This window comes from Elephas maximus, chromosome X (genome assembly GCF_024166365.1).
Source record: "Elephas maximus indicus isolate mEleMax1 chromosome X, mEleMax1 primary haplotype, whole genome shotgun sequence".
NCBI lineage: Eukaryota > Metazoa > Chordata > Mammalia > Proboscidea > Elephantidae > Elephas > Elephas maximus.
Genome location: NC_064846.1, coordinates 163,929,300 through 163,945,819, shown reverse-complemented (window position 1 = coordinate 163,945,819; position 16,520 = coordinate 163,929,300). Strand labels below are relative to the sequence as shown.

The following is a 16,520-nucleotide window of genomic DNA, read 5'->3' as shown; positions in this document are numbered from 1 at the left end:
TTCTTTGTAGACCCTGCTACCTCAACCCAAGCTGGCAACCAGACCCTTAACGTTGCTTTGGCGTGTGGAAACCTGTGAATACAAAGGTTCTTCTTGTCTTTTGTAAAAGACCAAGACACTGAGCCAATTATGCTTGGTATTATGTAGGTGGGGTGGGGGGCAGGGGAAGAGAGATGGGTGCCTCTCTGGGCAACCAGAGGGGAAAGAGATTTCCCTAAGCTTAGAAACCCTGGTGGCGTAGTGGTTAAGTGCTACGGCTGCTAACCAAGAGGTCGGCAGTTTGAATCCACCAGGCGCTCCTTGGAAACTCTATAGGGCAATTCTACTCTGTCCTATAAGGTCTCTATGAGTCGGAATTGACTTGACAGCTGCGGGTTTTTTTTTTTTTTAGCACAGGTTGGATGTTGGACACCATTCCACGGTGGCACCATGGAGGCACAATGTTAAGCATGAGGCTCCCAGACATGGCAACAATTCTCTCGTCCCATGAATCTGTGGAAACACTAGAGATGTAGATTCATCCCCTGGCTGGGATGACGGGTAATGCTGTCGTGACCAGAGTGGACTTCCACCACTGTGGAGGCCCTTAGGACCTTGATAAGTCTCTGGTGGGTGAGGAGGTGGTGAAGATGCACTCCTGATGATCGAGATGGAATTTCTTATTAGTCCTACGTGAAAGTCAATTTCAATGTGCTTTTAAAAATATGGTGGAGGGAGGGGGAGAAAAGAGAAAGCTCTTCTTTACAGAAGAAGAATGCCAACTAATATAGATGGACTAAAAGAAATAGAAAATAACCACTACAATAATAATTGATTCAGACAAGGAACATCAACAAATAATAAACCATTGAGCGATTGTTGGGGAACAGGATAACATACCCCACAAGCAACATACTAATCACAAAGAGAAACTTGTGTTTTGCCAAAGGAGAAATCTGGTGAACACCAATAATGAGACAAACTGACAACAAGTGCCTCCAAATGTGAGGCACTGAGAAGAACACACACACACACACGCATTTTTTTCCTATGTTCCTGTTCCCTGCCTCCAAGAAAAAAAATTGGTGTGAATCTCATTAGGAAGAACTTAGTCAGAAGACAATCCAAATTTAAAGATATTTTGTAAAACAGCTGACCTGGATGCATGACAGAGTACGCACTCAACTAACGTGCCTAGGGGTGGATAGACAGACACATGGCTGACTGGCTAGGTAGATGGACAGATGGATGGATGAATAAATGGATGGATAAAATAATGGGTCGATGACTATAGATCAATGGCTGGCTGGTGGAATGATAAATTAAGAGGTAGATGGTCAGATGGATGGACAGAGGATGGGTGGGTGGTTGAACTAAGAAATGGATGGGCGGATGAATGGATGAACTAGTGATGTAAGCAAAGTTACTCACACAGTAGCCTAAGGTAGATCTTGAATGGGATCCACCACTGTTTGGTCTACGAGATAATTGCATTGATCATTGTTTTATGGTTATGTAAGAAAATGTTCTTGTTTTTAGGAGATGCATGTTGAAGTACTCAATGTCTTTGACTCGCAAATGGTTTAGAAAAAGGAAAAGAGAGAGAGAGAAAGTAAATGTGGCAAAATGTTAATGTTTGGTGTATCTGTGTGAAGAGTATATGGGTGTGCATTGTGCTAGTCTGGGAATTTATCAATCTGAAAGTTTGAAATTTTTCAAAAGAAGTTGCAGGGAGAACTTTTAAAGCCCTAAACACTGAAAAGATTATGGTCCTCACTCCATAAGCAATTCAAAATAAAGGTTATTCAAAACTAACCGAGAAAGAAAGAAAGAAGGCAGGGAGGGAGGGAGGAAATACAGTCATGTGACATTTCTTGTATGTACCCCCCTTCACAATATCCCACAGACAAGTGAAACAAAAGCAAGAAAGAAATAATTCTTGTCCTAATGAACCAGGTCTTTGGTTTAACTTGTAACTGCACTATGAAAGGAGTTGAATAGCCAAGGCTTGAGATTTGTGAAACTCCATAATCAAACTGTGATCCCCAAACTTATGTGATCAGAAGTGCCTTGAAACTATTATCCACAGTGATTCAAAATTATTAAAATTACTGTCATTAATATCAAAAGTGAAAGAGAAACAAATGACTATTTTGAGAGGGATAGGACTCATGCTACAGAAAAGGACCAAATAATCACAAAATCACTCAGTTAATGTTTCTTGAGTGTCAGGATGGTGGCTGGCATGAAAACAAAGACACAGAGCATGGTGCCCTAGAGCCTTCCAGAAATGAGCTCAAACTCTACCAGAGACAGAAGAGAGTTGCAGATAAGATAAGGGAAAGAAGCCCGAGGAGTCTCTCATGCTATCTAAAAGAGCACCGTAGCCATTTCACAAATAATTCTTTATTTAATAAATGACAAATAGGCATAAAACCTAGTTCAATGTGATGAGAGAGCCTTTTCATCAAGGAATCACCTCAGCCAGGTGAAATCACCCTCAGGGAGGACTAGAATGCTTTGGCCTCTCCTCCTGGGGACAGGAGCATCCTTTATTTTACATGTCCATTTTTTTATGTCCTAAATGACCGTCGACATTCTATAACCATCAACCACATCACTTCCATTCACAGTGTCCAGCATTCATTCAACAGCTGTGTTTTGGGTGCCTAGTATGTGTGGAAGGCACAGTTCGTGTCCTAAAGCAAAAGGAAAGGGCTCTGTGAAAGGAAAAACTTCACATTTGACTCCTCCTCCCTCCCCTATTTTTCATGGATTATAAAAGAGAGAAGTGATTGATGTTTCAGTACTGATGATGCCTTAGTAGCAAATGTATATTTATAAATTATCAGCAAAAAAAAAAAAAGTACAGCTAATGCAAATTCTCCCCCAAATTCAGTCTTCATTGGGCTTGGAGTAAATAATAATTTTCCATGAAAATAAATAGTTTTTCTGTAAAAAGTTGAACTGGCAAAAGTTGTATGATAGATGTATTTACAAAAAAAGAAAGAAAAGAGTAGCTGCTGAGGCTACTTATGAGCAGCCAAAAACCTCATGGGATTTGATTCCTTGGTCTGGGGGTTTAGGGTCATGGTTTCATGGACCATCCCAGTTCATTGGCCTAATGTGTTTAGTGCTTCTGTTCTACCTCCTAGTTTGTTGTGTAGTGCCTATGGTCTTAGAAGCTTGCAAGCTGCCATCCAAGGCACGACAATTGGTCTCTATTCACCTGGAGCAACAGAGGAAGAAGGAGAGTCAAGAATATGAGGAAGATATGGAATGAGTGGCTAATTGCCTCCATGAACAACTGCCTCCTCTGCCATGAGACCGGAAGAACTGGATGGTTCCTGGCTACCATTACTGAATATTTTGATCAAAGATTCCATAGAGGAATCCTGATCAAAAGTGGGGGAAATGCAGAACAGAATTTCAAATTACCATGGACTCCAGTCTTTCTGGGGCCATGGAGGCTGGAGGGATCCCTGAAACTATTGCCCTGAGATACTCTTTAAACTTTAAACCAAAAGTATCCCCTGACGTCTTTTTAAAACCGAACAATAGTTTAACTTAACTAGTAAAAAATGTCTGCCTTGAGCATTATGCTGTTTTAAGAACTATCTATATGGGATCAAAGTGACAACAGCAACTCAAAAGATTATATAGGAACCTTAGGGGGCAGTGAGTTTATGTTAAAGGGGGAGGAACAACTCAGAAAAGGAGGGTGAGAATGGCTGCACAACTCAAAGAATGTAAGCAATGTCCCTGAATTGTACATGTAGAAACGGTTGAATGGTGTATTTTTGCTGTGTATATTCTCAACAACAAAATAAAATTTAAAAAATAAACAGATTTTAAACAGTCAAATTGTACCCTGAAATTTATGTATGTAGGAAACTCCTGTTATAAAGGTATCTTACTGAATGGAGCATTCTGAAATAGGTGGCAATCCAATGATATCTTAGAAAGAATTGGTTGCCAGGTTGCAACCCCAATACTCCCCAGCATGTTTTCTCCTTTTTCAAAATGGGTGAGAGCTTGACATTAGTAATGCCATTATGAACCTATAAGTTCTTCTCCTTGCTCTGCCTGCCTCCTCCTTCACATACCTCTGTTAATGACTTTGTTTTGACCTAATGTTAATGACTTTGTTCTTTGTTTTAAAGTGATGCAAATAACCTTTTGTTATGTGCGACCACCTGTGGCCTACAACCCCCACAGGAAAATCAGAGCCCAGGTATCTGATATGAATATCTTTAGCCTAATAAAGAAATGTCTGGCAGGAGACTACAAAGACATCTGTAACCCTTGTAAGACTGTATATAAGCGCTAATGTAAAATTGCTCTTTGGGACTCCATAGAGACAGTCTGTGTTGCTGCCAGGTCCCCGGTAATGTATTAAAAAAAATATTTTTTTTTTATAAACTTTCTCACCCTTTCTGACTTGGAGTATGTTTCATTGGCTCGACTGCTCCAGGGCACGGACCCTAATCAGGTAACAAGGTGTCTATTTGTCAGTTTCTTTAGTAAAAATGTTCTAATGGAGTTAGAAGGAAAATTATGGAGACCTGGACACATGCAGAGCTTTACAAAGGCAAAATAATCCATCCAGCATCACTGAGGAATGGGAAAGAACCAAAAAAGGAAGATGCAAGTGGATGGGGACAAGATTCTTTTCTTCAGAAGGATAATTTCTCAACCAAAGAGCTTCTGAGGGATATCACTGTGGAAATTTATGCAACTCAGTTGAGTCAGCGGCAAATTAGGTCCAGATTGTTCTTTTGTGACCTTAGATCCAGCTGAGTTTTAGACACGTTGAGCTTCACAAATTGCAGTGTCACAAACTCGCTGGCTGGTGGACATGATAAGCTGTTCAAAGGTTATTGTACAGCAATACATAGTACTTTGTCACATTTCTTCGTGTACACGGTAATAAACTGATTCACTGTCTGTGTATTGCTCTTAAAAAAAAAATTGCTCTTACTAAGACTAATAAAGCTTAACTATATTTCTGGATCATTCTGACTTGATGTCCTACTAAAAACATGAGTTCTTTTTCCTGAAAATTAAACTGAATGTTAATGATTTCTATCGTTCCTGCAATGTCAGGTGTTCAGGAAGAGGATGAAGAAACCATGATTAAATATCTAGAAGTAGCTCCTAGGAGCCTAGAGAGTGCATCTTACTCATAAATCTAGATGGAAGGGGAGCAAAAGAGGGCCCAAGAAGAAGTGTCAGGTGGCCCTCAGAGTTAGGGGTTGTCGAGGTAGGGAAATTGCTGAGATAAAGTAGTGGTGGTCAAAGCAGAAAGAGAATCTCTGTCTTCGAACAAGGTGGGGCTGAGAAGCCAAGGCCCCAGAACAGCCAGAAAACCAACGAAGGATGGACAAACACGATTTTTCAAAGAAGACAGAATCAATTATTGGGGAACTGAAACTGTCTTCATAATCAGCAGGGATGATTCCTGGGAAAAAGCCAGTGTTACTGGAAACATCTGAGGGGATATTGTAGCACAGTGAGACCAGGGGGCTTTGGGGTCAAGAAGACCTGGAACAGTGGTTAAGCGCTTGGTTACTAACCTAAATGTTGGTGGTTTGAACCCACCTAGAGTCTCTGTGGGAGAAAGACCTGGCCATCTGCTTCTGTAAAGATTATAGCCCAGAAAACCCAATGGAGAAGTTCTACTTCGTAACACATGAGGCCGCTATGAGCTGGAACAGACTCAACGGCAACTAACAACAACAACTGCTACTTTTCAATCATCAGACTGTAGGCAAATTGCTTTATATCTTTGAAGCTAAGTTCCTTCATTTGAAAAGCAGAAATAATAAAATCTGCATAATATTACAGTAGAAATTGAATGAGACAATGTATACAAAGCACCTAGTCTGGTTTCTGCCATGCAATGGGAGCTTGATAAGTGGTACTTATTATTGTCTTTCAGAGTGGAACAAGATTGGTGAAAGGAGTTGACCTGGAACTCTATCTAGTCTCTCCAGGTACCACTCAAAACACACATTTGATCCCTATTGGCTACATATATTTAAGAACAGCCCAAAAAAAACCAATGATTCAATCTGACATTAAATCTGATTTTATTTACACTTCTATTTTCAAGACTATTTATTCATTTAACTAAGACTCTATGTCCAGAGTACTCAACTAGGCTTTGTTACTAACTACAAGGTCACAATTTCCTTGCAGGCAAGGATCATCTATGTGTTACCTATGTTCGTCTCTTCTGTGATACTTTCTACAGTTTCTGTCACAGAATGGATGGTCAATAAAGAAATAAAATATTTTGATTTCTCTGGGCTTTGGTTTCTGGAGAGATGGATTCAGAGAACCATTAAGGATCCTTTCCTAAGACCTGAATATTCAAACAGTCCATTTACATATTGTATTCATAAGCCAAGCTACTAGGTACATGCAAGTCTGAAATTGTGCCGTTTGTGACTCTCTTTGTATAGCACAAAGTGACAGGTTATATTGAATTAGCAATTTGTAACTGATTTTTGATGGTGATGATAATACTAGTAACTTTTATTTATTTTATAATTTGATTTATTGATATAGTACTTTCCAGAGTATAAAGTACTTGTGTATATTTTCTGATTTGGTCTTCTCATCATTATAATTATTTGAGAAAATATTATAATCCTCATTTTCCGTATGTGACCTGCTCAAGATTACTCAGCTAATAAATGCAGGGCCTGGGTCTAGAAACCAAGACCAAGAATCTTGGTCCAGTGCTCTTTCTACTAAAACACACATCACATCATCACCATCACGATCATCATCACCCTCATAACTGTCATTGTCACCATCATCACCACTATCACCATCATCATCATCATCACCACCATAAAGCTAATAAGATAACTAAGACATCTGCTTCTGACCTGGGGCTAGACACAGATCTAGTTTAGACACTATTGTGAAGTAGGCAAGTTCATCTTGGTTGCCTTCCCACATGCCCAGCACCCTAATTGCTTCCCAAAAGTAAAAAGTCACTTTTCTAAGATTTTTTATCCAACAAATCTCTCATTTCCACAAACTGTTGTTCTCAACTGGATGGTAATAGGGAAGACTGCTCAAAGAATTTCACAAGGAGGTGGCCGTTGTAATGATGAGCTGAAGCTGGCTGATACAGCCTTGAGAGAGCTGACTGTTAAATATTCAGGACTTTTCAGCCATGATAGAAGTAATTACACCATGGAAATTGGCATAAGGCTACACATCAGGGTATTTTTTTTTTTTAAGAAAGCTTGTTAACAAGTATATCACTATTATAGTGACCAGTAGGCCTCACAGGAGCATTTGCCCTTGAAAATAGATGTTTATTAACTAATAAAATCCCAAGTTATAAATCAGTGACTCATGGAGAATTTTCTGTAGTATGGTACCAATATCTAAGCGGGAAAAAAAGCCCTTTCCCAACACCCCTCAATAATGGCAATGGGTTAAGCTGATCTTGGAGAATAACAGTAATTACTACTTATTAAGGAGCTGCTGACCTTTTGGTTAGCACCCATAGCTCTTAACCACTACGCCACCAGGGCTTCCTTTGGTTTTATATGCCAGTTTCCATTGGTATCCATAAGGTTTTCACTGGGAGTAAATCATCAGGTCCTTCTTCCCAGTCTTACTATGAAAGCTCCACTGAACCTGTCCACCATGGGTGACCCTACTGGTATTTGAAATACCAGTGGCATAGTTTCCAGCATCACAGCAACATGCAAGCCACCACAGTACAACAAACTGACAGGTGAATGCATTTGAATTATGGTGTTGGTGAAGAGTATTGCATATACCATGGACTGCCAGAAGAATGAACAAATCTGTCTTGGAGAAAGTATAGCCAGAAAACTCCTTAGAAGAGAGGGTGGTGAGACTTTGTCTCATGTAATTTGGACATGTCATCAGGAGGGACCAGTCCCTGGAGAAGGACATCATGCTTGGTAAAGTAGAGGGTGAGCAAAAAAGAGGAAGATTCTTGATGAGATGGATTGATGCAGTGGCTGCAACAACGGACTCAAGCATAGCAACGATTGTGAGGATGGCTCAGGACTGGGCAGTGTTTCATTCTGTTGTACATAGGGTCAGTATGAGTCAAAACTGACTCGAAGGCACCTAACAACAACAACATATGCCAGGAACTTTATACATATTTATCTCATTTAGTTCTCCGGAAAGCCCTGTGAGATAGTATCTCCATTTTGCAGATGGGGAAACTGAGACTCAGGGAAGTTAGGTGACTTGGCCAATGTCACACTAAAGGACACAGCTGGTATTTGAGTTTACCTAGTTTGAGCTTCAATGACTGCATAGTTTCCACTCCATTTGGTGGCTCTGAATAAGCAATGTAATGTATCATGGACAAAGCTAACAATTTTAAAGCTTTGCTTGAAAAGTTTCCTCAAAAACAAGTTTAAATATCCATATCTTAGACGATACAGGCACCCTTCTGCATAGAGGCAGAATGGTTACTTAGATGACCCTTTGGTCCCTTCCGGTCTTCTGATTTTAAGATTTTGTACCTCAACAAACTATGCTCCTTATTATATAATATATGAATTGGATTGTTGGACTTTTCTTGGACTATCTTCCTTACAACTACAGGTTTTGGGGGCAACTCTTATCTCTTCCATGATTGTAAAGAGCTTTAATCACAATTTTGGGGGATTCTCCCTATTTCTAACTGCACCCTCTCCTCACCTTTGAAGCAATAATTTGCCTGAAGGAAGCCAACCACAAATTGTACAAACTTAAAACACAACAAATCAATTTATCTTCAGAAGGTTGTCACAATTGTCCTGATTATATTTGCTAATTATTGATGCTTGCCAGGTTTACACAAGAGATTTGTCCATCTGTTTTCCTAGTTTGAGAAAGAAATGAATTTGTGAAGGCAAGGTTGTGACTTCTCCCAGGCAACAGATTAGGATGCTATGTGCCCAATTATTATGTGACTGCAGAACTGCTCAGGAGGAAGGAGACAGCTGATTCCAGAACAAACTAGCTGAAAGACCAGCAAATGGGAGGATAATGAAATAACAGCAACAGCCAGCACTTACTGAATGCTGTGTGCCAGGCATCCCTCTAATCACTCTACTGTCTTAATTCTTTTTATCCTACCAAGTTGATAATTGATTTTCACTATGCCTCACTGTCACTCTAGAAAAGTAAAAGTTATCTATGCACAGACAGCAAAGAGAGCAAAATTTAACCAAATTGACTCTAACCCTACAAGCCATATTATCCCAAGCTCAGTTTCCTGGATTCATTGCCTGGGCTTCCTGATATCAACAGAGTTAATGGATTACAGACAAGGGTGGAACCTCAAAGATAAATAATTTGAATCTAAACAATCTATTTCCAGAGTCCATTCTTCTAACTCCTACCCTTTATGGTACTAGTGAGGGCACTGAGAACCAAGCAGATGAAATGAATTCACTAAGGTTACAATCATCAGAAAGGAGCCCTGGTGGCACAATGGGTAAAGCGCTCAGCTGCTAATCAAAAGGTTGGTGGTTCGAACCCACCAGCAGCTCCATGGGAGAAAAGACCTGGTGATCTGCTTCTGTAAAGATTACAGCCTAGGAAACCCTATGGAGCACAGTTCTACTCTGCCCATTAGGGTCGCTATGAGTAGAAATTCACTTGATGGCACACAATAACAACAAACAATCATTAGAAACCATGGAATCATAGTATCTCAGGATTAATACAAAATTTAAAAATACTCAGCATAGGTATTCAAATCTTGCAAGAGAATATTTCTTAATATTCTCAAAGCAAAAACCAAACCAAACACTTGGCACCAAATCCATTTGCATTACATGTTATGCCAAGGTCACCAAGAAAAAGGCAGCAAGTACAATTTGACCCTGATCTTTGAGTTTCCTTCAGGGACTAGACATAAACCATATTTATTCCATAGCATTTTACTTATCAATTGTGAAAAATAATTACAAAATTCAAGATTGAAAATGATTACCTTCTGCTAGTAATGGGTGAAACATGGAAAATAATAAACCTCAGAAGAAGCATTTAATCAAACACATACATGGCCAAATACATCCCACATGTATACTGTGGGCATCAACTCTTTGGAAAACCAAGGCAAGTCTCCGTGATTCCCACTTACCAGAATTTCTTTTCCTCCATATCAGAAAGGAAGGCTTAGAAGCATCAAGGTGTTCCGTGAAGAGTAGAGGACTCTCCCCAGTTCCTCTCCAGATCAGAAGTACTCGTAAACAAAAATGGTTTCCCCTTTCATCATCCTGAGAAATCCTGTCCCCTCTCCTCCTGCCCTACTACCTCAGGAACTCTCCCTCTTGGAATTGTATCAATAATTCAGACATCAAAGTTTGCAAATGGTTCTAGAATCCAGGTAAATGAACTTGGGGAGTGGGAGTCTATATAAAAACCAAACCTGTTGCCATGGAGTTGATTCTGACTCATAGCGACCTACAGGACAGAGTAGAACTGCCCTCACAGGGTTTCCAAGGCTATAATCTTTACGGAAGCAGACTGCCACATCTTTCTCCTGAGGAGCGGCTGGTGGGTTCGAACTGCCAACCTTTCGGTTAGCAGCCAAGTGCTTAACCACAGCAGCACTTCCAGGGCTCCTTTGGGAATCTATACGTAAGTAGTTAAATTAGAAATGCTCAAAGTTTAAGTGAATTAGAATAACCTGGATATTCATTAAAATGCACCTTCTTCAGAGATGCTAATTTTGTGGGTCTGCAGTAGGGCCAAGGAACCTACATGTTAAACTTGTCTTCCAGATGATTCTGATGCAGGGAGTTGACCCAAAGACTGCTTTGAGGAACACGGCTCTATGTAATATCATAGGCACTAGAGGGATGAGCATCCATCAAAGGAACAGAGGTATAAAGCAGGGTGAGGGTATCTGGAACAAGATGGCAGCTTGCAGGCACTGGGCCAAGAAGCAGCAGGCCAAGATGATGAGACATGGAAAGAACTGTGGGACTGCCAGCATTTGGATGTGGATGACTACCAAAAATTAACACCGCCTACCCAAAAAGCCTGCTTAGGGAAGCTCTGAGTATCCAGCTTACAAAATCACAATAAAAACATTAAAATCAAGTCAGGCTAAGAAAACACCAAATGGCTTCAGCAGTGGCCTGTTGGCCAGGGTCATGGCCAAGGCCATGGAGCTTGAAAAAGCAAGGTTGAGGACAAGGAGTGGGTCCCTGACACCAAGCTGGGCCGCCTGGTCAAGGACATGAAGATCAAGTGCCTGGAGGAGTTCTATCTGTTCTCCCTGCCCATTGAGTTTGAGATCATTGACTTTTTCCTGGGGATGTCCCTTAAGGACGAGGTTTTGAAAATCATGCCTGTGCAAGTGCAGACATGCTAGCCAGCAGACCAAGTTCAAGGCGTTCATCACTACTGGGGACTACAACAGCCGTGTTGGCCTGGGCATTAAGTGTTCCAAAGAGGTGGCCACGCCATCCATGGGGCCATCATCCTAGCCAAGCTCTCCATTGTCCCGTGCAGCAAGGCTACTGGGAGAAGAAGATCAGCAAGCCCCACACTGTTCCCTGCAAGATGACCGGGCACTGCAGCTCTGTGCTGGTGCGCCTCATCCCCGTGCCTAGAGGCACTGGCATCATCTCAGCCCCCTGCCCAAGAAGCAGCTGATAATAGCTGACATTGAGGACTACTATACCTCGGCCAGGGGCTGCGCTGCCACCCTAGGCAGCTTCACCAAAGCCACCTTTGATGCCATCTCCAAGACCTACAGCAATCTCACTCCTCATCTCTGGAAGGAGACGATGTTCACCAAGTCACCCTACCAGGAATTCACTGATTATCTCATAAAGACCCACGCCAGAGTTTCTGTGCGGAGGACCCAGGCTCCAGCTGTGGCCACCACATAGTGGTTTGCATACAAGAAAGATAAAGTGAATGAACTAAGCCTGGAAAAAAAATCAAGTCTGGATATTAATCATTCACACAGAGTAGAATAGAGAGAAAGATGGTGATGGGAGTAGCCATGGTTAAGTAAGAGACATTAGATTCTAAAAAGTACCAAAAACAAGACAGCATAAGTGATATGTTGAAAATTATCATTTTTTTTAAAAAAAAGTTTCAGGTTTAAGGCGTTATTTTCAACCAAGGAAAAATCTTATTTTCCAAGTCATGAGGAAATAGGAAAAATGCTCTTTAAATTACTCCCTTTAAATCTCTTACCTTCTATGCTGCCTGATCCCTGATAAAATCAGTACTGTGATTGCAACGATGACGATGCAAAATATCACGCCAAATACAATAATCCAGATGGGCACAGCCGGGTCAGAGGGTGGTGCAAGAGTGGAAGGGATTTTTAAAAATTCCAGAGTCTGGTCATTCAAAAAGAAGGCATTGTTGATCCGGTTCCTACTCATTCTAAAGTGCATTGATATTTCAAAGGAAACAAAACAAGAAATGAAAACATGTTAGAAGCAGAAAGTACAGACCTGCCCCTCCATGTTTTATAAATATCTCTATAAACAAAGCGTTGACTAGAAAGTTCGCGGAAGGCACTCAAGCTGTGATTTTCTTTCTTTTTTTTTTTTTTTTGGTTACAGTACTGCTGGCCAGGGAGGTGCTAGTCAATGCACTGCTGCCCTCCACTGTTGCGAATGCCCTAGAAGTAACCAGAAGTCCTAAGCTTTGAGTTCTGTCCACCATGTTTTCTTTCCTGAGAGGTAAGCTTCTAGATTAGAATCACAGAACTCTTCTTAAGGTAGTTTATATAAATACCAAGAGCCCTATGGGGTTACACAGCTGATCATAATTGCTGTCAATAAGTTGTACACCTGTAAAAAGTTGAATTGGTAAAAGTTGTGTGATATATTTATAACAACGACCAAAAAAAGGGGGGTAGCTGCTGAGGCTGCTTATGTACAACCAAAGACCTCATGGGATTTGGTTCCTTAGTTTGAAGGTTTAGGGTCATGGTTTCATGGGACATCCCAGGTCAATGGCCTAATAATGTGTTTTTGTTGTTGTCAGGTGCCGTTAAGTCAGCTCTGATTCATAGCGGCCCATGTATAAGAGAATGAAACATTACCTGGTCCTGTGGCATCCTCACAATAGTAGGTAATGTTTAAGCCCATTGTTGTAGCCACGGAAACCCTGGTGGTGTAGTGGTTAAGAGCTACGGCTGCTAACCAAAAGGTTGGCAGTTCAAATCCACCAGGTGCTCCTTGGAAACCCTATGGGGGAGTTCTACTCTGTCCTACAGGGTCGCTATGAGTCAGAATCGACTCGATGGCAACAGGTTTGGGTTTTTGGTGTGGTTGTAGCCACTGTGGCAATCCATCTTGTCCAGGGTCTTCCTCTTTTTCACTCATCCTTTACTTTACCAAGCATGATGTCCTTTTCCAGGGATTGGTCCCTCCTAATAACATGTCCAAAGTAAGCAAGACAAAGTCTCACCATCCTCGATTCTAAGGAGTATTCTGGTTGTATTTATCCTAAGACAGATCTGTTCATTCTTCTGGCAGTCCATGGCATATTCAATATTCTTTGCCAACACCATGATTCTAAGGTGTCGATTCTTCTTTGGTCTTCCTTTTTCATTGTCTAGCCCTCGCCCAACATCAGTCATGGCCAACACTTGAAGTTCTGACACATGAAGTGCACATTCACTGAAATAAACACAAATTGCGTCCTTCTGCTTCTTAGATATAAGAATATGTTTCACTTTTAAAAATTTGTATGATCACAGGAGAGGGGAGACTATCAGGAAAAATTGAGAATGACTTGCAATGGGCAAAAAAGATTACTGACTCTGCAGCCCAGTACACCCATCTGCTCAACTGCCACCTTTTATTATCTTTGAGGTGTTTTGCAAATCTTTAAGTTGTAGAGAACAGACATAATGAAAAATTTTTTTTCCATAGAAAAATCCCATGGATTGTGTCTGGTGAAACATAATCGATTACTGCCCAGTGGATAGACTGGCCTATCTATTTATAAATGCATTTCACCATTTATTATTTCCTGCATATGAAGTGAGGCCCACCACTTAGGGAGGAAGAGGAATGTCGTTATTTCATGTGAAAAGGGATTTGGTTCAAGCCTTGTGAACGGGGAGGGCTGCATGGAAATAAAGGCACTGGGAGGGGGGCAAACCAGAGGTCTCTGGGTGGTGCAAGTGCTTTGTGCTTGACTACTAACCTAAAGGTTGGCAGTTCAAACCCACCCACCAGAAGAAAGGCCTAACAATCTGCTTCCATAAAAATTACAGCCAAGAAAATTCAATGGAGCAGCTCTACTCTGTTGGAATCGACTATATGGTAATGGGTTTGGTTTTTGTTTTGGGGGGGTTAAACCAAGCTTCAATGAATGTGAGGAGGTAGATGAAAGTTTGGGGTGAAGTTCGAGGATTTAGCTCTCTGTGGTGATTGGCTCCAATTGGGGATTCTGGTGGTCCTGTGAATTCTCCTTTGAACCGGTTTTAATGTATTACTAGTTCCCTCATCAATTATTGAGATAATAAAATCTTTGATAGGCATTCATTTTTTAATTTAATCAGAGTCATGATTTTACCTTTTAAAGAAAATATATCTGTTAAGATGTAAAGGCTGTACATTGACTAAAATAGGCAAGTCCTTAGAGACCTAAGAAATATGAAGACATGACTTGCCCCTCAAAACTCCTTACATTTATTAACTCATTTAACAGGGGCAGTTTACCAAGTAAGCAAGGTATGCATGGGCTTACTTGTGCTTACTTACTAATCTGTAGTATACAATTTCACGTGGGTTTCATCACATCAAAGATGTGGTAAAAAAACAGGTAAAATTGTACTGGTGAAATTGTGCACTAGAGTGCATGCCTTACTTACTGGGTAATTCATCCCTGTCATTTAAGCATCTTGACAGCTCTGTGAGAGGTACTATAAATAACTCCATTTTACACATGATGAGAGGAAAGCACAAAGAGCACCTTCTTCTCTGCATTAATATACAAGGTGTGCTCAGCAAAAGAAGATAGAACTAAACGTTCTTAGCTAATCTTTAAATCAGGGTTTCTCAGCCACAGCACTCTTAACATTTGGCATGGAATAATTCTTTGGCAAGGGGGCTGTCCTGTGCACAGTAGGATGTTTAGAAGCATCCCTGCCCTCTGCCTCCTCAATGTCAGTGCCACCTTCAGTTGTAACAACCAAAAATGTCTCCAAACATTGCCAAATTCTCCCTGGAGCCAAATTGCCCTTGGATGAGAACTACTGCCCTACACTATTCTCTAATATCAATTAATGAAATGAAATCTTTCACCCCTGACCTCTTGATAATTGAGTGAAATGTGAAGAGGGGAAGAAACAGAGACTTCAAAATGGATTAATCAACAAGCTGATATCTCAGTAGAAAGCATACTTAGCAGTGATTACCTTATGGCTGACTGGACTTCCATAGCAGGAAGGGTGTACTTTTTCAAAGGGTCTGTAACCACAAACCAGAATGACACCCGCTGGGTTACATTGCAAAGTAGGACATGGGAAATTCTGCAGACAGTGGAAAGAAAAAATACATGATCAGAAAATCATACCACGTGGCATCTGATGGTCTACCCTGATGCTGTTGTCATCTTAAGAAGGCTTTCAGCTGCATACGAAAAGTCATTTCCACCATTATAAAGAAATGTCTTACTAAAAAGAAAATTCTATCAGAGAAAATTTTTTTTTTATTTCAAGCTTATATACTTAGGGATCATTCCTTAAATATGGAATATGCCGTAAATGAATGAATGAATGAGTAAACAAATAAGTGGAATTAGTGAGTGAAAGAGTAGGGTCTCATTCCCTGTTACCTCTTGGTTGACAGCACTCTGCTTCCCCAACACTCGGCCCCTCTCTGCCCTCAGAAGCCTTTGGATGCTTCCTCATTCAGCTCTCTGCTGTGTCCTCACCATTCAGCCATCGCCTCCAGCTCCTGGGCAGAATCCTTTGTCTGCTCTTGGATTCAATACTGTGTCAGCCTCTGTATCTGCCCCTCACCCATCCCAACATGGTGTCAGGCCCAAGACATGCCTTGTGCAGGTCCATCTGAGGAAAAAGTTCTGAAGAACGGTTTGTTTCATACCCACCTTGAACAGATCTCTGAAACTGAGTGCTATAATCAGTTACCCAGTAGCCTTTGAACACTGTGTTTTGTAGGCAGGTGTTTTTTGACTGTAAGCGGGAAATGTGACTTACTCTAATCTATGTTTACCAGTACAAATAGAAATAGAGAAATTGGATTAATGTTCAAAGAGAAGACGATCTACATATCAACATATGAAGGCTGAAAATTATAGGACAGTCCACATTAAATCGGCATTGCCAGTGCTAAATGATAAATTATCAGCCCCTTACACCATTTCCCTAAGAGCTACATTGTAAAGAAAAAAAAAAGTGACATTAACCATCTTTCTAGAAGAATGAAACATACATCACGTTCACTAAAAGAGTAATAGTAACAATAATAATTCAATTATTTGTTTTTAAAAGACCATTCAAGTGTATTACGTTCAATTACATG

General features: G+C 40.7%; 1 protein-coding gene and 1 pseudogene across 1 annotated transcript in view; one reads left to right on the top strand and one right to left on the bottom strand.

Moving 5' to 3' along the window:
* Positions 1-16,520, bottom strand: part of CLTRN (collectrin, amino acid transport regulator) — a 37,112-nt gene that overhangs the window by 704 nt on the left and 19,888 nt on the right. The window contains exons 4-5 of the mRNA XM_049873395.1: positions 15,392-15,505; positions 12,202-12,396 (exon numbers count right to left, since the gene is read on the bottom strand). Of these exons, the coding sequence (XP_049729352.1) occupies positions 12,202-12,396; positions 15,392-15,505 (309 nt within the window). The remainder of the gene's footprint in view (positions 1-12,201; positions 12,397-15,391; positions 15,506-16,520) is intronic.
* LOC126069470 (40S ribosomal protein S2-like) lies at positions 7,192-11,888 on the top strand (annotated as a pseudogene).